General features: G+C 41.9%; 1 protein-coding gene across 2 annotated transcripts; it reads right to left on the bottom strand.

Annotated features, from left to right (window-relative positions):
* Positions 1-619: 619 nt before the first annotated feature.
* On the bottom strand, positions 620-21,131 carry PLEK (pleckstrin). Of its 2 annotated transcripts, XM_049800153.1 has the most exons (9): positions 20,822-21,123; positions 16,993-17,148; positions 11,007-11,188; positions 9,679-9,770; positions 8,747-8,931; positions 6,989-7,093; positions 4,612-4,695; positions 3,358-3,427; positions 620-2,479 (listed from the first exon to the last, which is right to left on the bottom strand). In XM_049800153.1, exons 1-9 carry the CDS (start codon positions 20,867-20,869, stop codon positions 2,340-2,342), a joined length of 1,062 nt encoding a protein of 353 aa, XP_049656110.1. In that variant the 5' UTR covers positions 20,870-21,123; the 3' UTR covers positions 620-2,339. The 2 variants fall into 2 exon arrangements, with proteins under 2 accessions (XP_049656110.1, XP_049656111.1); XM_049800154.1 differs by lacking the exon at positions 16,993-17,148 and having other exon boundaries at positions 20,822-21,131.
* Between the last annotated feature and the right edge of the window lie 439 nt (positions 21,132-21,570).

A 21,570-nucleotide genomic window follows, 5' to 3' on the forward strand; every position in this document is an offset into this window, starting at 1 on the left:
CAATTGTCATCATCTCACGCACAGTTCCTACGGTCAGACTGCTGTGGCATTCAGGTACCTACTTTGATTTTCAAAAGGACTGCCATGAGTTAGGAAACCAAATGTCTGTGAAAACTAACCCCATAATAACCCTGGTCCTCAATTCATCACTTGTGAAGAGCTTATCAGAGAGAAAGATCTGTGAAATGTATTGTTTTTCTTGCCAGGCCTTGTCTGAAAATGGACTAGAGCACATTCACCCTGGAACGCAGAGCTAATTATTGATGTCAAGAAACGCATGAGAACCTGACTAAAAGGAAGAAGAGTTTGGAGTCACTCCCAGTACCAGTCTCAGGCAAATGAAAGCATTTATAGCAGGAAACGTAGGTAGCGTGGGATCAGATATACTCTTCCAATCTTCCCGTTTCCACCAAGAAGTAGAGACGCCTACAAACCCTTGTGATCTATCTTCAGAAGAACTACCTATAAGGTTAGAGACCCTATTGATACAGTCAAACAGGTACAAACATCAGAGCTCTTCCACAAATACACTGACTAGCACCATATACCAGAGAAAATACTGTTCATAGGTGGGCAGCTGTACGCTTGACTGGGCACAGGGAAAAATAACAAAGTCAAAGACTGGTAAAACATTTTAGTTTTATTAAAAATTGGCAGTTGCATCCCTCCTTTGCTAAGCTGGGCAAGTTTCTGTTGTTTGGTTCTGCGGGGTGGTTTTCTATTTTCCTGTGCCATAGGGTATTTTTGGGTGAGGTCAGAAGGCAAAAATAAGCAGCAACCACAAAGCAATTACCAAGAAAGCAGGCTGAGCAAACAGGGTATCTTTTTGCCATGAATCTTCCTTCCTCAGAATGATAGACCAGGCTTCAGCGATCCTGTCAGCTTGTATGAGATACAGGAAATGTCTGCCAGAAGCTGATTTCCTCTGGATGTCTTAAATGGGCATGACGATGCAGTGTCTACCAGACTGTTGCCCCTGCAAGGCTGTGTTTTCTTTATGATAAGCAATACTAAGGCAAAAGACCTTCATGTTCGTTAGCTCAGATATAGGTAGAATTAAGCAGAATTGAAAAGAAGCTTTAGCTCCAGATTTTTTTTTAAACTGAAGAGATCCAAATAAGAATTCTTAAGGATAAGGTACCTTATTAGATCTACAAACAGAGTTCTACTAGCACTCAGAAACATCAGTCTCCATCCAGAACAGTCTACATGCAGAATCTGACATTAACTTGACTTTCAACTCCTGCTTAAAGTTTAAGACTTAGAAGTTTGATACATACAGTCAGCCAAAAATATAAGGATTGATCAGGTAAACTGATCCTGTCAAATAATAATGTTTATTTCAGTTACAGCAAGCATAAGGTTTCTCTTATATTAGTAAGGTATAGAACCAAGGACTGAGTATATTGCTGGAGGTTAAAAAAGAAAAACCTAAACAAAACCACTTCAAAGCAGTAGTTCAAGGAAGTAACCCATGGATCCTTTCCCTTCTCCTGTAAGATTCTTAATTAAAATACAGGTCAAATCAGCAGTATATGACACCCTAGCAACTGCTTTGGAGACCTAAATGAAGGGAAACAATGGTCCTAGAGCAGATTCTTGTGGAGAAATTTAGCAAAGGTCAAAATCAGGTGATAAAGAAGTTGAACTGAGATTGCTTTGTGTTTGAAATACTGTGGGAAGAGACTTTTCCTAATACCACTGTCACTGAGTTGTACTTGCTTTCCGCATGGTGTTTCTATAGCTGTCTGCATTCTTCCCTTCCTTAACACTGAAGGATTATAAAGGAGTGGATCAGGTTTCCAAGTGACTTGATTTCTTTCCTTAAATCTGTGGCGTTACTTGTATAGGTGAACAAACAGTAAAAAGATCTGGTAAAGAACAAAGTGTAAAGTTTGTCTTGGGAAGACTCTGAAGTATCTGAAGATACTGAAACACAACACAGACTGAATGGTAAGTAACGGGTTGAGGTCCTCACTTGTAGTCAGTGACATGACTGTCCCCTGTTAATGGTGAAATTCTCACTATCAGCTGTGGCAGCAGGGAAAGGTGTAAGGTACAACCTTCCCAAGGTAGACCAATTACTCTAAGCAGCACACACTAATATGGCATTTTCTGTGCTATAATTTAGTAAAATATTACCGTAACACAAGCTGAAGAATGTTAGTTTGTTAGTGCCCACTATAGTATTGAAACTTACTACCCACCCTCACCCCCAACCTAGAAGCCTTAGGACATCTTTCTGGATGATCCTGTTTTCTCTCAGTGAAATGCTAAAATTTCTGTTCTGTTTTGAGTAACGAATTTCAGTTGTCTGTCTTCTCGCTGGCAGATCATCTTCATTTTCCAGTCCTAGCAACTGCCTGAATTGCTTTGATCCACTCTGTACGCTCTGCAGATGAAGCTGCTTGCAAGTAATAGTGGATTTCATTTGCTGTGATGATTTCAAAGAGGATGTTGTCAACATCATACTTCTTGGCTACAGCGAAGAAATAAGGAAGTCATCTCTGAGAGAATAAAAACTTGTATTTACAATGTTTCTTCGTTTACACACTATAAGGGGATTTCCTTCCTTTCTACAGCTGTGCCTGATCAGGCCTTTGCAAACAGATTGCAAGATTAGGTCCATAAGAAAGGTCTCTCTCTTGGAGAAACAACCCATGAATTCTGCACATTTCACCTTCAGGAGTCTCTGGTTAATTGATCTCCAATCATGGAAGGATCTGCAATCCTGCAGACAGGTCATATTCCCCAAACCCTCCCGTGCCTTGTCAGCTACAAAACCAAGACATTTAAGTTTATGTCACGTCCAGAATCTCTGGTTCTTTTCATATCTGCCAGCACAGCCTACACAAATGCTGAGATGCCAACAGACTTTCTTGCTGGGTGTGATTGTCTGCCTCTCCTGTGGAGAGGAGAATGCATGGAATGAGTGTTTCTTGTTCCTTGCAGCAACACTTAACCATTGCTGTTCCCACAACTTCTAGTTTTGGGAGGGAACAGAATGTGAACAGTAATAATTTGTTGGCATAACCATTTCTAACATAAAGCTTCCATCCCAAATTCATCAACTAAAAAGAGCAAACTCAGCTTACTTTGTCTAAGGCCAGTTATCTTAACATAGGGGTGGTGTCATCCTTTTCACAAGTCTTCCCTAAACAACTGACAAAACACAAGATTCCCTGTTGTTACCTTTACCACAGTATCCTTCTCCAGCAATAGAGAGACTAGTTACTGGAAGAATTACTGAATCATTGCACATAGATTGCTTTTGAATAAAAACGACTTGTGATTTCAGGCAGATTGAAAGAATGTACCAAAAACTTATTACACAGCTCATTCAATATCATTCCTTACAGTCTGGCATATCTTCCACTGCTGTCACCACGCAGCCTCTCAAGTGAATTGCTCCTAGTGGTTCTTCTCCCTGGTGAGGACATGAAATCAAAATGAAATACAATACTTCTGAAACTATTCACATGTTAATATCTGCTACAGCTCCAGAATGGAAAGAAAAACATTTGCTGACTTAGTATGTCACCTGGGAAACCAGGGGATCCTCAGTCTGTGTGTGACATGGAAGGTGGCATGTGTGGCAGGTGGAAGACATGCAAATAAATAGGAAATCTCTTTTTGGGATTTGGAATTCAGTATCTGCAGAGTATTAAGCATGTCCTGAACAAAGGTACAAGAATATAAGCCTTGTGCCAACTATAACTTTTCCTTTGATGTCACAGTGAATAGAAACAAAAGATTAGTTAGAAAAAGAGTAGATCTTAGAAGCAGTCTTACCAAGCAGTAGGAGCAGCTATACCCTTATTTACAATTTGGCCTCTTGTGCACTTCAGGACTGTGATAGTCAAAGAAGGGGTGAAGATGCATTTTTGTTGGCATAAGCCTGAAAGAAGCAGTCCCTATAAGCTGACACAGCTCAGCCCTTTGGGAGGGGAAGGCAGGAGTGGGAATGGCAAGCTGGGAATAGGGAGGTCAAAAACTCCTTAGTGTTGATTCTCCAGTGTGTCTAGGCTGCCCCTGCCAAGGGGCACAGGCATGGCTTAAAGCACCTGTAACCCACAACACAACGGCACTGCCTCTGCAGCAATGCAGGATGAAATAAAAACTGTGGGCTCAATCTACCTGAATGCCAGCTTTTGTGGGGCAGGTTTTGTCAGTGACAATGCCCTTTCCTTTCTTAGGGCAGGGTTTGGCCTGTTAGAATGACACAAGAAATGGAACACCATGTCTCAGCCTGACACAGAAAATACCTCAATTATAAACTGCAAAATTACTGTATTATGTTCATGTGAGCTTATGACCTAGTTCATTTTAATCAAGTGAGAGCACACATTAATTCTAATTAATCACAGATTAGAGGTGAGAGCACAGTTCAGTGCTGCCTGTTCCCAGGTCTGATTTAGCAACCCCAGAAACCATCCTCCCCTCTGCTTTTCCAGAAGGTGGCCAGGCAGCACAATCACAAACAGCCCCACTGTCCTGCTTGGTCTTCCTCATCACACATTCCCATGCAAATACTCCATTCAAATATTTCTGCAGGAGGGCAGCTTTAAAACTAACAGGGGAATAAACCAAAGTTGGCCAAATGTCTCTTACTCCAGCAGGATCATAGTAGTGAAGATAAGCAGGGTCCTCTCTTAAAACAAACTTTCTCACTTTCCAGTTCTTCCTCCGATGTCCCTAGGAAAATTAAAAAACCAGGAATGTTATGAACTGCTTTGTCTGCAGGTGCTCACAGTCAGCTTACCCACACATGAGAGAACATACAAATACAAAAGGGAAAAAGATTTGTATTCTGGACAGGAAATATTCACTAGAGTAGAATTTGAATCTGGGCTTTCTGCATCCCACTGTTTTGCACAACTGGGCTACCACACTGTTTTCTCTTTTTATTTTTGTACAAAGTAGAACAGGTTCAACATGGGAGATTCCCCTAAACACATCTCATAGTCTGGTAGCTATGACATTCACACGAGGTCAGTGAGAACTGGGCTTAAATGTTTGCCAGAAAACATGGCTGCAAAATGTCTTGCAGGAAGGTACCTTGAACTATTGGCAAGAATGGATTGAAGGTTCTTCTCTCCCTGCAAAGACAACAACAACAACAACAACAGGCTTATCTGGCTCAACCACCCTGAAGAGGATTTGTGGCTGAGAATCTCAAGCAGAAATAACACCACCTTCTGATATGGATATAGATGCCTGTCCTGGTTTCAGCTGAGACAGAGTTAATTTTCTTTCTAGTAGTTGGTATAGTGTTATGTCTTGGATTCAGTATGAGAAGAATGTTGATAACACACTGATGTTGCTAAGCAGTGTTTAGACTAAGTCAATAATTTTTCAGCTTCTCATTCCCAGCCAGCAAGAAGGCTGGAGCGGCACAAGAAGTTGGGAGGGGACACAGCCAGGACACCTGACCCAAAATGGCTAAAAGGGTATTCCGTACCAGGTGATGTCATTTCCAGTATGTAAGATGGGGGTAGTTGGTCTGGGGGGGATGGCTGCTTGGGAACTAACTGGGCATCAGTCAGCAAATGGTGAGCAATTGCACTGTGCATCACTTGTTTTGTATATTCCAATCCTTTTATTATTATTGTCATTTTATTATTGTTGTTATTATAATTATTAGTTTCTTCCTTTCTGTTCTATTAAACTGTTATCTCAACCCATGAGTTTTACCTTTTTCCTTCTGATTCTCTCCCCCATCCCACTGGTTGGGGGGAAGTGAGTGAGCGGCTGCGTGGTTAGTTGCTGGCTGGGGTTAAACCACGACAATGCCTCATTGCTTTTGACAATGCCTCATTGCTTTTAGCACATCTAGATTTTCCCCACCCATCATTTCAGTCTTGGAAACAAGCATTCTCAGCAGCAGCAGTGACACTTCCAAGCAATGACCCACAACTCACTGAGGGTGACCAAATCCAGACTAACACTGGTGGAAGACTGTCATGAATCACTTCCTCTAGGCATTTCAAAACAATAGTTTCTCAATTAACTACACTGTTTGCAAGAAAGCTCTTACTAACTAGGCAGAGGTGAATGTGACAGGGTAAAAGTTAGCAGCAACACCCATATCCAATTTCTTCCATTGCTTTTGAGTAATCTGATTAAGCAAGAGACAAGTGAGCACCACCAAAAAGTTCTTACACTCCCAAGGAATATTTTAACAGTTGAGGTTCAGACTTGATATTAGGAAGCATTTCTTTACAAAGAGAGTGATCAAACACTGGAACAGGCTTCCTAGAGAGGTGGTCAATGCCCCATGTCTGTCAGTGTTTAAGAGGCATTTGGACAATGCCCTTAATAATATGCTTTAACCTTTGGTCAGCCCTGAAGTGGTAAGGCAGTTAGACTAAATGATTGTTGTAGGTCCCTTCAAACTGAACTATTCTATTCATTGAAGAATCCTGGTGTTGCCTTAAGTTCACTACTACCTGTCTGTAGTGGCCTCAGAAAGTAAGGATTTTACCATGATGTTCACTGTATTGCTTAAAGTTTTGCTGGAAAGAAAGGTATACAGTTATCTTCCGTCTTACGAATGGGACAGGATCAAGTGTTAGTGGCTGAAAGGACTGCTTTGCTCAGGTATGCTAAAAAAGCCTGTGAAAAGTGGCAGCTGAATCCAGTTGTGTGTCCAAAGGGACACTGGATTGGCAGCCTTTTTACCAGTTCAGTTCTGCATTGTACCAATGACTTGTTGCATCTCCTGCTTTAGCACTCTTTCCTAATTAAAACTATAAACTGTCTTATTTCATAATAAGAGCAGTAAACCTTGCAATGTTGGGCAAAAGCTCTGCTGCCATGCTACAGCAAACATTCTTTCTGCAAAGGCAAGAGGGACAGAGAAGAAACCTGTCCAGTGTGGAGATGGCATAGGCTAGTTTCTCTCTTTAAAGCTTTTAGGTGTAAAAGAGTAATCTTGTATCCATGCAACATCATCCCAGTGACAGCATGGAACATGTGCAATACTGACCTGTTTCAGCAAACATCCTTGTTTGACTACTATGCCTCTGAATTCTTCTTTCAGGACCACATCATCATCACTAGAATTTCCCTCGCAGAAAAACCCACTGTCTGGCTGCATGACCACAAGAGAAAATTCAGAAGTTACACAGCTGCTGCATGTTTTTGTGCATGTACAAATCTGGCTTCCCTCCACTCTGTTTTTTTTCCACCCAAAAAATCAACTCTTTTACTGGAAAAATCTCCCAGTGAAGTTGAAGAGCTCTCCAAGTCATCATGGAAGCATTTCAGTGTGAGGCAGGAATACACCAATGGGTCTCAGGGCATCTGAAGAGAGCTGGAGCACCTGTGTATATGTCAGTGCCTCCGTTCTCCATGATCCTTGGTGTCACATTTCCTCCATGATGGACAGGCTGCCTCGATCCCATGATGTCACACGTTTTTCAGTGCACAGGCAGCAGTTCATATGAAGCAATGCCAGCTCAGCCAATACACTCCAGGCTGGCCATCCCTGCTACAACACACCCTTCCTCTTCCGCCATCCATCACAACCATGTAGAATTTGGGAAGAAGAAATACTCCATCTAGGCTGTCTTCTCCAACCACAAGAACTGCCCCTAGTTTTTGAAATTTGCAATTTTCTAGAGCTGTGATGTTGTGATGTGTGCACTGAGCACAGGCTGTCTTAGGATCCGTGCATCACATCCATTCCACACCAGATAAATTGTGATGCTACTTACTGAAACCTTACATTATTCAAATGATGTAAATGTAGGTAACCATTCGTATGGCTTTGAGTAAACATCTGTGGTGCCTACTTGTATGACAGCAAGTCAGATATCGACCTGCTGTGATCTCCTCACACCACATTGGTATTGAATCAAACTAGAAACAAGCTGAAAGTGAGCACAGTGCACACGGGCTGCTAGAAGTGTCCCAGGTAGCCAGGAGCTGAGATGGCCACAAGGCTGCCTTCACCAGCAGTATCTCTACTTCCATTGCTGCACAGGTAGTCTCCCTACCACAGACACATTCTAGGAAAACAAATGAAGTAATGGGAGAGTTATTTTGCTGAACTCAAGTGATTCTATGTGGTAAATATAAACAGAATTATAATATTCAAGCATTTTTACTTAACAGAAGGCATAGTTTTTTATTAGTGTAAGTTCATAAGCCAAACATTTTAAAAATAGTATTTGACTGTGATCGTGATATTGCAAGTTCTTCAAATCAATCTACAGAATATGAAGTAATAAATTGAAAAGATTGGGTGAGCTACCCAGGATAGGTGTTACTGGGGGATATTAAAAACTTTTGCTTCTTTGCTCACAGGCAAGCTGTGCGTGCACACGTGTTGAGTCAGATTTGATAGCTTTGCCCAAAAATGGGTTTGTAGCTTGTGCCACTCTGAGAAACCCCATGATAATGAATACTCTCTTCCCTTCCACTGAATCATCAGAAAAACTGATGGCTAAATTCTGGTCACTGCTAAAATTACCAGGAACAAAGTCTAACTTAAAAAGAACCCATCTTGATCTCAGCACTCAGTTCACACTTAGAAGAGTGCCAGAAAAAAATGTCCTGCCTACAAATATTAAAGTGAGCCAGTTCATTCCGAGCATCATATAGAGAATGACAATTAGCACGGATCTCTCCATTTCTGTACAATCTTTCCTCCAGGACTTAAGAAGCCTGACAAGAAGCCTGAGAAAAGCAGAGCATCAGTAAGTCTGAAACAATAAAAAAAGAAACAGAATACAACACTCACAAAGTAATAGTAAGCATCGCTGAGATCTAAGAAGGGGGTGTCTGACAGGCCCTCGGCAGCAGCCTTGGATGTATCCCCTGCAGGCTGTAGGTAGCCTTCACTCAAGAGCGAGGAGGCAAGCATGAGACCTTCTTTGCGATTTCGGATGGAGTTGCTGGACACCAGCCAGTCAATCACACAGGTGCCTGGTTACAAAGGAACAAACAGTATGAGCCACAAATGAATACGGACACGAAGAAGCTTAAAAATCCACAGGCAACAAGCCTATTCCATCTATTCATCAATCTCCTGAAAGATGTTCTTAGTGACAACACAGAGAGCTAATCTGGAAAGGTGCCTGGGTCATCCAGTGAGGCACAGCCGATCTGACTGATGGCAGGAGCCAGTACAACTCCTGAACACTGTACCTGAGGGAGAAGAGAGCTGGGAGGGGATGGAGGACTGAATTCACTGGGAAGGGACAGGGACTGGGGAAGTATTAAGGACAGCCAAGCCTGGAGAAAGCAGTCTTCCAGGCTGCGATGTTACTGACATAGTGCTGTCAAAACAGGGTGACTTCCAACTCTAGCACCCCAGATTTGACGTGGAGCAGGACAGGAATTACAATGTGACACAGTTTGTTGATGAAAAATTCAGAAAGGAATAATTCTACTGGAGTTAAGTGTTTCATGCAACTTTCTACAAAGATCTACTTCCATCTTTCTGGCACTGGTTAAATTTCTTCCTCCTCTCTTGCTTATCATGGCCATAACTGAACACGTTTTCAAGCTTCATCTTTTGAGCACCTCCTGCATTGGTCAGGAAAACATCTGCCAGGTTTTCTTCTCAAAATTCTCTGTGCTCTACAGAGCTTAGAGCTATTTTATCTATCTTCACCCTCTTGGCTCTGTGCTCCCTTTATCCTATGGAAAAGAAGGGCAAGAGCTCCTTACCTGTAAAGCAGTGATTGAACACTTTTTTATCTTTTTCCAGTTTCAACTCCTTTATTCCCTTTTCAGGATCTTTCATTGAGAGGTACAAAGCACTGTGCATAAAAAGAACCACAGAAACTGTTAGCAAATAAAAAGCTTTAGCTAGTTCATACAATATCATTGTCATTCACAGGGTCTTCATGTTTTGCTGGCATATTGATCTCTGCAGAACTATAGCATGGCTTAGTTTAATCTCCTGAAAAATTTACGTTGCAAAGCCTAGAGGCCTAACTACGTCACTGCCACAGCTGCAGGAGCAGAGTGGGGAGTGCACAAATGGCTCACCACACCCCCTTATTTTGAGAATGGAACAACTTGTGGTGACTGTAGTGTGAAGAGAGGAACACCCACTGCTGAGGCACCTTCACAGGGCCCCACAGCCTCGGCGCTGATAGGGGAGCTCACTGCTTTGCTACATTCCCCCAAAGGTCCTTGGCTGAGCAGAAAATCTACAACTGTGACATCTCCTACCCTGTATGCTCTCAGAGGCTCCAAGTAACCTCAGTGACCCCGGTCTCACTTCCTTCCTCCCACCCGCTTTTCACTTGCTCAGAACTCTAATTCCTTGGAGCTCTGGAACGTCAAGAAGGACGAATATTAAATGTCACAGGCTAAGTCCTTTGGCCTGTTAGTCAGGGTGATCCTCTGCTGAAACCTGTGAAGTCAGATTTAGTTGGATCTTGGCCCTATGCAGTTTTACTGTCCTCTAAGGAGCACTGCAAGCTCATTTGTATCTTCGCATTTACTGCTCAGAAGCAAAAAATAAGTTGTCCCTGATTTTTTTAAGTACTGACAAACAGATGGCTTCCTGTGTGTGCCCTTTATCTCTTCTTCCCCCTTTGCTAGTTCCAAGTTCTCTGATAGGCACCACTCTCCCCTCACTATCCAAAAACTAGGCTAACATCAAGCAAACAAAAGGTTTAAAATATTTTTGCAATAAATTATATATCGTATAAAAATGCCTCTCCTGGAAGAATCACACTTTGGCTGGGGTCTCCTTTTGCACTGCAGTGTGCTCAGAAATCTCCTTATCATCAAAATCCTTTGATAAATAAGCATGTTTTGGTAAAAGATGATGCATTAAAAATTATTTTCCCAGTTCTGATTGCTCGCTCATTTCTGCCGCATTATATGCTCTGAAACTGTTACAACATGCAGAAGGGACTCTGAGGAAAACCAGGGAAGTAGCATGGGCAAACATGCTCGTAGTTCTTCCAGACTGACCTTACATATCTCGAACACCGCCTGCGGATGGAAGTAAATGAGGGAGCAGAGCTATGAGAACAAACCTCAGGTTGATTGTTTCAGGCAGTCTGATAGACCTTCTTGTGGATTTTCTGGCAAACCTTTGGCCTCCATCTATGCAATGAATTGCTTTCTTGATATCCCGTACCCAGGCATCTCTCTCCTCCAGGTAGGCAGCTTGAAAAAAGTGATCTTGCTGCTTGGCTGCAGTGAGCTTGAAGACAAACTGGAATGATAAATGTTTTATTAAAAGTTACTTTGGAATAGCCAGTTGGGCATGATTAACCTAGTACCACCACAACATACAGCCTACCTGTGCCTAAGGGACTATGGAAAGTGCCTTAGAGCCACAGTTAAAAAACTCTGAAGAAGTACATGAACAGGCAGTGCAGATAACTGACTCCTTTTGTTATTTCCCTCTGAGCAATGCTGACTCTGTCAGTACAGCCACGGTGAGTGGCACTGATACAGCTGCTGATTTTAGCTTTTGCTGGGAAGTTCAACACAGCTGAAACACTGAAGTGCCCAGCCCCTGCAGGCTTACAGTGGGCGTAAATTCATTTTAATGTTTATAGAGATGTGGTCAGCCTGAAGGAGGAAAAAAAACCCCAACCCCACATCATGTTGCTCAGCTACTGATTCACAAGGGGAGAAAAGGTCACAGTCACATTGGATAGTAGCTGAACACATTTGCAGCCTAGCAAACCCAGCTTCGTAGGGAGATGATACATCCATACCTTGGCTACACCTTATGATCATCTCCTATGTAAACACATCAGCAACAACGGAAAGACTGTATTTCCCCAAAATAAGAAAAGGTCTTTTAAAGGTAGTTCTAAGCAGAAAAAATAACACCTACCTGGAAAACCCCCCACAAAGTTCACATCGTTTGATCTTGTTTTCATCCAGTGATCTTTTGGGTGGAAAACCTGGATCTAATTACTCAGTCAAGAGGATTTCCACTTCCTCTAAAATATAGTTCCCTGTAAGTGGAACTGTAATTTGTTCCGTAGTTGTATTTGAATAAATACAACAGGTTCTGACTCAGCAGGCATCTAAAAATGACAGGCTAATCAGCAAGCAAACAGCATGGCTTTATGAGGGCAAGTAAAGTAGAAACTATTGTCAAAGAGCAGAGAGTGGTGAATCTAGAGCAATGAAATCAAAACACTGAATGAGTCTACTGAAGCCTGCATTTGTAAATGGCACATTTCTGAACATCCCTAATACACATCTTCCAGATTGTTGCCAATGAGAAAAATTCTGACACCCTAAAATTGTGCAGAAGTCCCGTTGACTTTCATGGAAGACAGATTTCAAACTTACAAAGCATTGGGTCCTCAAAAATCCATTTCAGACAGAAAAGTAACCATTTCTTCTCTGACACTGTTCATATTTCCAGCAACAGCCACCTTTTCTATCATACAGTAAAGAGCTGCATCCTGAAAATCACTGTACAGTGCATATGAAAAGCAAACAGACAGATGTCTCCAAATCCCAATATCCAAGAGTCATGCTAACACACCAGATTAACAGAATGAAATATCAAAGCATTAAAGCAAGCTTCTACCAAAGGAAAAATCACCATTCTTGAAGTCAAAGAGCTGAGAAGCATCGTACAGTGAAATCCTAAAGAAGAGTTTTCATTTCCAGTACACAGAGGAGACTGGGAAACTTTCTCTTAACTTTAGCTTTCAGAAAGCTAGGCTACTAAGCTAGACATCCAGGCTTGCTCTGAAGTTGGTGAAGAGGTTGAGTCTCCAATCTTAGAAGTGACTAAGTCTCCCTCTGATGATGCGTATCTGTTTGTGCTTTTGACAAAATTAAACCATTAGACCGAACTAAACAACAACACTTTAGATAATTCAAGTTAGGACAAATGAATCTGACTATGAGCAACCATACATGATAATACTATCCACAGGAAAGCCATGGGCAAAACAGAGAAAGCACAAGTATAGCAAAATTAACATCACATTAAGAATGATCAGACTTCAGATCAAGAACAGCGAACAGTGGTAAATGCATTTTGAAATATAATCTCAAAATATGCAGTTGCAGCCTCTTCTGAACAGGCTATATCTCTGTTTAACGAATCCAAGATTGCTTCCTTTTCCCTCAGCACCTGCTTTTTACAATTGATTTAGTAAACAAAGTGTGTTGGTGATGAGCTCTGAGATTTCAAGCTACACCTGATGCAGATACACAAGCCAATTCAAAAAGCTGAAATCTAACCAGATGAACGTGAAAGTCTGCTCATGGCTCAATAGTTCCTGCTCCAAACTGGGCTCAAATGAGTGAGACTGGACTTAAAACTGACCTAATTTTCACCCTACAGAACTCCTGTGCTAAAAATATACTTTCATTTCTAGCCATATGAAGTAAATGTATGCAAATACTAAGAATCAGAATAATTCCCATAAGAGGAAAAACTGTATGTTTTGGCATGTAACCAATGAGAAGGTAGGATGGAATGCAGAGGCATTGGATTCAGCAGTATAGTAAAGCTGTAAAATGTAAGATATAAAAATCAACATACTACATTTTCAAGGAATACATGTAGAAATTTAGGTTTAATCATACTGGGCAGTAACTGCTTCTAAGAACAATCCCAGTGATGGCATCGCTCATATGAATGAGCATGTTGCAGTTTTGACTGAACAGTGCAAATTTTAAGAGAAAATAAGTCTCCAGGGCTGTTGGTCTATGGGCTTGATGTCGCCAACTCAATAAGGAGGATCTGCTCCAACACCTGCTGAAGTTGTTCGGATCGCGTCCATTGACTTCAGCAAACTCTGCATCAGATTTCACTTATGAAAAGGTGTTTTGGGTGCCTCAACCCCCAAGTCTGAGATCCTTCCTTTTATCTGTATTCTCCCTCAGAAAAGGCCCCAGCAACTAAAATGAACCATAATGTAAAACTCATTATGTAAACTCACAATGTGAAATGAAGCATAATGTAAAATTCATTGCAGTCAAAGGAACAATCCTCAAAGACTTCATCACCCTTTGATACAGATGTAATGCATCTTCTGCAAACTGGTACATTCTCAAGCAACCCTTAGGTCAGGTAAGGATCTCTCTCGCTCTGCCTTCAGCAGACATCAGATACTGCAGACATCAGATACTTCAGACCTCTCTGCCTATTTTGTAGAACGCACATATGCTGGTGAATTATTTTTTCATTATTGTTAAATGTGTTAATGTTCCTGACATTCCCAAACAACTACTATAGAACAATACTGATGTCAGTGCCTCTGTGGGAGTTAAAAAAAAACAAACAAAAAATCCACAAAACTATTTCAAAAGGAATGCTTTGTGGGAAAAATTTAATTTCTACCATTATAATGTAGGATCTGTGATACTCTTGAACATAGTATCCTTCTCCCCATGCGTTATACCTCATATATAGAGTAAGGAGTGCTGTGCTGAGGCTTGTTAATTAGATAATATAGGAACATGGTTTCAAATCAGCAGAAATAGAACGAAATGTGTGCAGATATACTTATTTCTGTTCCTTTATTTGGTTATTTAATGTTCCTGCTCCATGCTCTAGTTCCTAGATGCAATTACGCTTCACCTTTATTATTTATGGTTTGCAAAAGATGTAAAGCCAAGTGGTGTAACAAAGAGGTCCCAGCAGGCGCCCAGGCAATGCAGTGACACACTGTCATGCTGGCTGAAGCAGAAGGTCAGATCCAAAGCTGCAGGGGTTAAACAGTAAGGTTTGCCCAGCCATGCCCAAGGGTGGCTCAGGCAGGAGCTGTTAGCAATAAAGAAGAGTAAACGGGCTTGACCAGCAGTCTGTCTCAAACCCTTTTGAATCAGTTGGACAATCACCCTTGCCAGCTCAGGGATCAAAAAATCTATGATGGGCATGGGGTGGTGTCCTGGTTTCAGCTGGAATAGAGTTAATTTTCTTTCTAGTAGTTGGTATAGTGTTATGTCTTGGATTCAGTATGAGAAGAATGTTGATAACACACTGATGTTTTCAGTTGTTGCTAAGTAGTGTTTAGACTAAATCAAAGACTTTTCAGCTTCTCATTCCCAGCCAGCAAGAAGGCTGGAAGGGCACAAGAAGTTGGGAGGGGACACAGCCAGGACAGCTGACCCAAACTGGCCAAAGGGGTATTCCATACCAGGTGACGTCGTGCCGCTCAGGAACTAACTGGGCATCAGTCGGCAAATGGTGAGCAATTGCATTGTGCAGCATTGTATAGTCCAATTCTTTTTTTTATTATCATTATTATTTTCTTCCTTTCTGTCCTATTAAACTGTCTTTATCTCAACCCATGAGTTTTGCTTTTTTTTTCCCCAGTTCTCTCCCCCATCCCACTGGGTAGGGGGGGAAGTGAGTGAGCAGCTGTGTGGTGCCTAGTTACTGGCTGGGGTGAAACCATGACAGGTGGGAATGCATGATTGTGCAATTCTCCTTCCAAGCGTGATAATACAGTCTCCTTCTAAGGACAACTACCAGTACCTGGAGAGAGCTAGGAAGCAGGTAGCTTTTGATGATCCTGCTCTGGGTGGGATTTCCAAGGTAATGGTCTTCTAAAATTTTTTGTTCCCAGGAGAAGCAGCCATCTACAACTTCTTTAACTCAGCACAGGGTTAACAGCAATCTTTTTTCTCTGCCCCATCCTTTTATTGTACTGCCTCAAAGAGAGCTTTTAAGTGAAGACCCCCTTTTTCTTAACAGATGTAAGTCTAAGAAGACTCCATAAGAATCAACTTTTTTTTATATATAAATAGGGGGTCTACACAAAGAAGGAAAAAAAAGAACAATAAAAGAAAGAAAGAATAAAGAAAAGAAGAAAGGAGAGAAAAAGGAAAGCCAGCAGGTCCAAACCTGATACCAGGGACCCTGACTCCACTTGCCACAAAACCTAAGGACAGATATAATTCTCCCCACTTTATTTATATGAGAAAGTGAAGCTTACTGTCTCATGCACTCTCTCACACTTTCTTTCCATTCTAATGCTCTCAGAGACTTCTCTCTTTAGTCAGGCATCCTTGCAGTAAATTTCTTTAAACTGTACAGATTCTGGGAGAACCCTTTGTCAGAGGAATTCCTGGGGGGGTATAATGCCTATTTGATGAAACTGAGTTGCTGAAATAACAAATGACTGACTAAAGATATGATTCTTTGCTCATACTAGAAATGCTGTTTTACCAACAACTGTTTTTCAGGAACCTTATAACAAAATAAGTATGCTTGTACATTTATCTTCCTGTATCTTATTTTCTGTCAAATAAGACTCTGAATTTGTGAATATAGTGATCTGTGCATTTCACCGGGAATTGGGACCTCAGTCTGTGCACTTGCTACCCTCGACCTCAGAGATCCCAAATGTGTAGGCAACATTTGAACTACTGTCTCTAAATCAGTTTTGCTTTTTGCTCACTTTCTCTGAGTGTAGGTGTGACTCTTAGTCACTTGCAAAAGCCCTACAAGAAACAATGCAGTGTGCAATTAATACAGATTGCATGAATGTGAAGTGTGTGGGGTCGGGTAGCTACCAAATGGTAATAAAAAGGTTTGGAATTACAGCTTCATATGGGCATTTGTGTCACAGCATTTATTGCCTTCCTGTCTGAGCAAGCCAGTTGTTGCTCTTTGGCAGTAAATAAACGCTTCCACTGCTCATGAAATAGCTTCCCACATCTTTATTCTGTGGCAGCTAGATTTATATTTAATACAGGAGTTGCACCATTCAGCTGCTAAGTGTCCTTACAACAATATAATTTGGCTCTGCTCTCTGACAGACTGAGACTTAAAAAAAAAAAAAAAGGGAAAAAAGAAAAAAAATCACTTTCTGAATTGGTCCTCTTGAAGTACCCTGAATTTTTCCTGAGCAGTCGCACCTTTTGAACATGACACAAGTCCAAGCGTGCTTGTGACTTTCTAAGGCAAGCGAGAGTCACCACTAGGATAAGTGCAAGGAATTTGAAACCACCACCCTTGTGCCCCCTCAGTGCCTCCAGGAGTATAAGTATACTGTCAATAATTGTTATTTAAAAAGTACTTACCATTCTTTTGCCAAAATCATGGCATGGGCTGTTAATAGAGCTTCCCTTTAGTGGGACCATCCCTTTGGGGCTGTTGTCAGCCTTCCGCTTGTAGAATTCAATTCCATCTTCTAAAAGCACAACCCACATCGGCTTCCAGGTATTAAACATGCTGCCCTGCATCAGTAAATCACCGTGTATATTATGTTCAATAAATCACTCTTCACATGATACCCACTGAAGATATGACCTTCCAGGGAGTGTCTGACTGACACTAAAATAGCTATAGTTAGTGTCTCAATGGGAACATACCACAATCACACCCATCTTACTATGCAGTTAAAAACCATTGTTGTTATTCTTCTGACCACCATTAATTTCCCCTTGTAGTCATCCCAGCCATGACTTTTTCCAAAATTGCATTGCCTGCCCCAGCAGGTGTTTCTCTTCAGTATCAGTTGGTCCCAACCAGTGTCTTCAAGATGACATAGTAGCAATATTATGAGTAAACCTCAAAATTTCTGGATGTGAACTGGCACATTAGGACTGCCTCATTAAGTTGGGCATCCTGTGCTGTATTTAGGACTTGATGCTACAATACAGTCAGTCACTGAGGCTTGGCTCTCTGATAAGAAAGCACACATCTCAGAGGATTTCTAGACATATAGGAACAAACTGTAAGAGTAATGAACAGTTTAAGGGCCTGAGGCTGCAGATCTCCAACTGCTGTGTTGAGGAATTGAGGTGCTTCATTTCATCTTTTAAAGCTTTTACATCCTATTCCTGAAGCACGGCTGTTAGATGTAAGACATACAGAGAAAAAGATAGGGCCAGATCCTACATACAGTGAAACACAGAGCAAAACTCTCAGGGGCTTAGAGAGGAACAAGCTGTCTCTCCATGTTCAGCACGATTAACCACTAGAATTACTAAGACTGTTACACTCTTAGTTAGAAGGCCTCTCTCGTCCTGCCTGCAACCAGCTTCAGAAGTGGTCACAATCCCAGATACCCAAGTGACTTTACTGCTCAGCCAAATGAACATTTAGATATGCTGAATACCAACAGCTCCTCTGAAGAGTTACCACAGTGCAACCAACATTTGTGGTCCTCAAATCAGAGGCCATTCTTCAAAAATATTAACTTCCCTTGCTCTTTCTGTTACAAAGAGAGACCTAAATTTATTCTCCCCATCCTACAACTCCATCCACAGCATCCCTGTCCTCCTCAGACCATGGTGGCTGAGCAGTGCTAAAGATGCAGACAGAAGCAAAGCAGACACCTTTGTGCTGTGCAGATGGCTTGTTTTGATTTGTTAAACCTAAGAGCTGGGCAGAGTTAGTTACACTTGCATTTTGTATTTCTGCAGAAGCAAATGAGACAGAAACATGCTGAGTCTTTTTTTCTCATTCTCCAAATGAAACCTTTGTCTGTCACATCCTTTTTTGCTGCCCTACCTTCCAACAAAGGCCTTTTGCACTCTGAATCAGACCTTATGTTCAAATAAAGGGTGGGGCGGGAAAACCGTCAGCCAAGATCTTATTAAGAGCGGGACCTGCTTCCAGCCTCTGCAGCCCTCACTGGAAGCAGAAGGTGCCCCACAAATGAATGCTACCTTCTGAAGGAAAGTCACTGCCCTAGGGGTTCTCTAGCTAAACAGGGAACTAAAAAAAGTCTCATCTGGGTACCACATGTGGGTTGACTGCTGTTTTCTTTTGATTCTGGGTTGTTTTTTTTAATAAGCCATAAGAATTTACCATTTTTTGAGAGGCCAAATTGACACACTGGTTGCTTTTCTGCTAAGAAATCAATTCAGATGATGAGCCAAGACAAGAACTGTTGCAATTTCCTTTTGTTTGTGGGTTTAACACAGGTTATAGTATGTCTGCTCATAATTAGACAAGTCCAGTAATTCCTGAAGACCAGACTCTGTCATGTTCTGCCAATGGAAGCCACCACAGAGCAGTGTTAGACTGGCAGTCTCAGATCCACGCCACCAGCAAACCCAAACACAGTCACATTGTTCTCATCTAAAATATCTCATGAAAGACAAGTGAGCAGGATGCTGGATTTTATCTTCCTGGACTAAGAATCAGATTGTCATACCTACTCCAAAGACTGCAGATACAAAGCAGTGTTCAATGAATTGCTCCCTGAAATCATTAGCCACTTTAAAAACACAAACAACTTCCCTTTGGTAGAACAACTTCTTTTTACAAAATCTACAGCACTACAAGATTAAAAAATTAGCTGTTTCTTATGCTCAGAAGATGACAAAAGGTCCCCAAAATATACAGAGGTTTAAGCTGACCTAAATCAGCGCTGAAGTCTGAACCCACATTTACTGGAGGTCACATTGTCCCAGTTAAAGCACTGATCCACAAGCACAACACTGTCCCCCAGCCTAATGTAAATATCAAGAGGAGAAAGTCAGTGACAAATGGCCTTCACTCTCTGCAAAGAGAGCTGTGGCTGCATGGATGACTCCTTTGGGAGGTCAAATCCCTGGTTTCACTTTACAGGCATAAAGAAGAGGAGGAGAGTACATAATTAGCAGGTAAGGTTAAGAAGCTCTGGTTGTAGAATGCACAGCAGCCTCACTGATGTATCAAACAGCCGGTACCTGTCTGATCTGTATCTTCTGCTCCTTTTTCCCTCCAGCCCTTTCTCTAGCATACTGCTGCTCCTCACCACCAGCATAAGCTCACTTCTGTAAGGACAGAGCCATCTATAAGGCTGTTCTAGGAAATGGGCACAATTTCCATTTCTCTGTTACCATTGCAGCAGCAGTGAGCAGCAACTTTAGTAGTACCTGCACAGAGAGACTTTTGGGGGACCCAGCACCTATAGGAATGTGAGGCACTGACATTGACACATCTGTATGCATCTTTTCCCCAGCATACCCAGCTGGGCACAGTTTGGGATTGTCCCAGCGTCTAAGTTTCCAGCCATTCCCCTGTCATGGAGGAATACAGATCATGAGACACTTCTCTATATATCAGGCCATTGGAACTAGATATCTGCAATCTACACAGCACGAATTTGGCACTCTCCTTCCTCATGACAGCATCACTGCAGCTTTGCAATTACTTTATGAACTTACTTCCTTTCAGTGTCAGTGGAAGTAAGACTGAGGAGTGGCCTCTTCATAACACTGGTCCCAGATTAGAGATCCCTCCAGCCAGCTGTTCTAGTGAGTGAAATTCTCATTTTGATGAGCAGAGATACCACAGGAGAGAGCTCTTCTCTTGCTCTAGGACTGACACTGTTTAGTTAGGCTGCTTTAAGCCAGACTGATGTCACTATAGATTTAAATGGAAGTCAAGGCTTTATCCTATGGGCTTTACCACAAAAGGCTCCAGAGCAGAGGTTGCTGTGGAGCAGCAAATGCCTTCCCAAAGAAGGGAAGTGCCTGTGGCCCCAAGCATTGTCTCTAGGACAAGGTGATCAGACCTCTTTAATCTCACTATGCTTCCTTGATGTTTAACTTGGAGATTAAGTGCAATCGAGTAGGCTGTGGCCATTTCAAGCTGTTACCTATTTTGCCAAGCTTCCACTAAGGGCATTAGGTTCCTTCATAAAAATACAAATCTTTTGATCCAAAGGTACATCTGAGATATGTGCAAAATGTCTTTTGTAGTATTCTGACAAGATATAACTGCTAACAAGTACCTCTATAATCACTACCACCACATTGTTTTACTGCTCAAGGAATTCTGTTCATTTGCCCTTTCTTTTTGGAAAAAATGATCCTTGTTTTAATAACTGAAACCAAAGTATGTTTCCCTACACCTCCCCAACCTCTTCAGAGTTAGCTTCCTCCTCCACTCTGTCCAAAACTGCCCACTTACCTTCTTAACCAAGTAGCCCTCCCTTATGCGCATCGGTTCTCGCTCCATGTCTGAGGCACTCCTGCTCTCAGGTCTACCAGCGCTGGCAGTTAAGTTCCTCTGGCAGCAAAGTCCGTGGGCTGGCGTTTTTACAGTACAGCTGTGTCACTTTCACAAGTTCCTCTGCCTGCTAATCACATGAAAACAAGCCCATTTCCTCTTATAGAATGAGAGATAGGGAAACGCAGAAGCACATGTGTATTTATAATTTGCCTCTGACAGAACAGGCAACAGCCTGACAAAATGCTCAACTGTACCAAATACGGCCAGCCTTGATGACGGTGACCTGGGAGATTAAAAAAAGCATTTTAATGCCCAATCCCAGGAAATCAGGCCCATTTTGCAAATACATGAACTCTAGCAAAACAACAAACAGGGTGGCATGCTCTGTTGCTACTTGGTGCGTGCCAGAAGGATCTCACAGACAGGTTTCCAACTCACCGGTTCTGCCACTTCATCCTGTCTTTGAAGTCTGATGCCCAGTGGGTGAGCAGGTGGGGTCTGGCAGAGAGCTGGAGGACCCTCACTTGGTTAATGACGATGCGCCCTCTGCTGATACAAGAAATTTGTTTATCGTACTTGATCAGCTTTTGGGGTTTGGTGCTGAAGCCTCCCAAAAAGGTTACCTGTCAAATAGGCATAAATGGATTAGACCAGCACTTTACATAATGCACTGCAGAATGTCACTTTCTACGAGCATCTTTTACTTG

This window comes from Accipiter gentilis, chromosome 5 (genome assembly GCF_929443795.1).
Source record: "Accipiter gentilis chromosome 5, bAccGen1.1, whole genome shotgun sequence".
NCBI classification, from domain to species: domain Eukaryota; kingdom Metazoa; phylum Chordata; class Aves; order Accipitriformes; family Accipitridae; genus Astur; species Astur gentilis.

Coding starts and splice junctions, on each gene's coding strand:
- PLEK (XM_049800153.1), bottom strand. CDS start 20,869: ATGGAGCGAGAACCGATGCGCATAAGGGAGGGCTACTTGGTTAAGAAG. Junction 7,094..8,746: donor GCGATGCTTACTATTACTTT/GTGAGTGTTGTA, acceptor GTGGTCATGCAG/CCAGACAGTGGGTTTTTCTG. Junction 4,696..6,988: donor AAGGATGTTTGCTGAAACAG/GTCAGTATTGCA, acceptor TAATTTTCCTAG/GGACATCGGAGGAAGAACTG.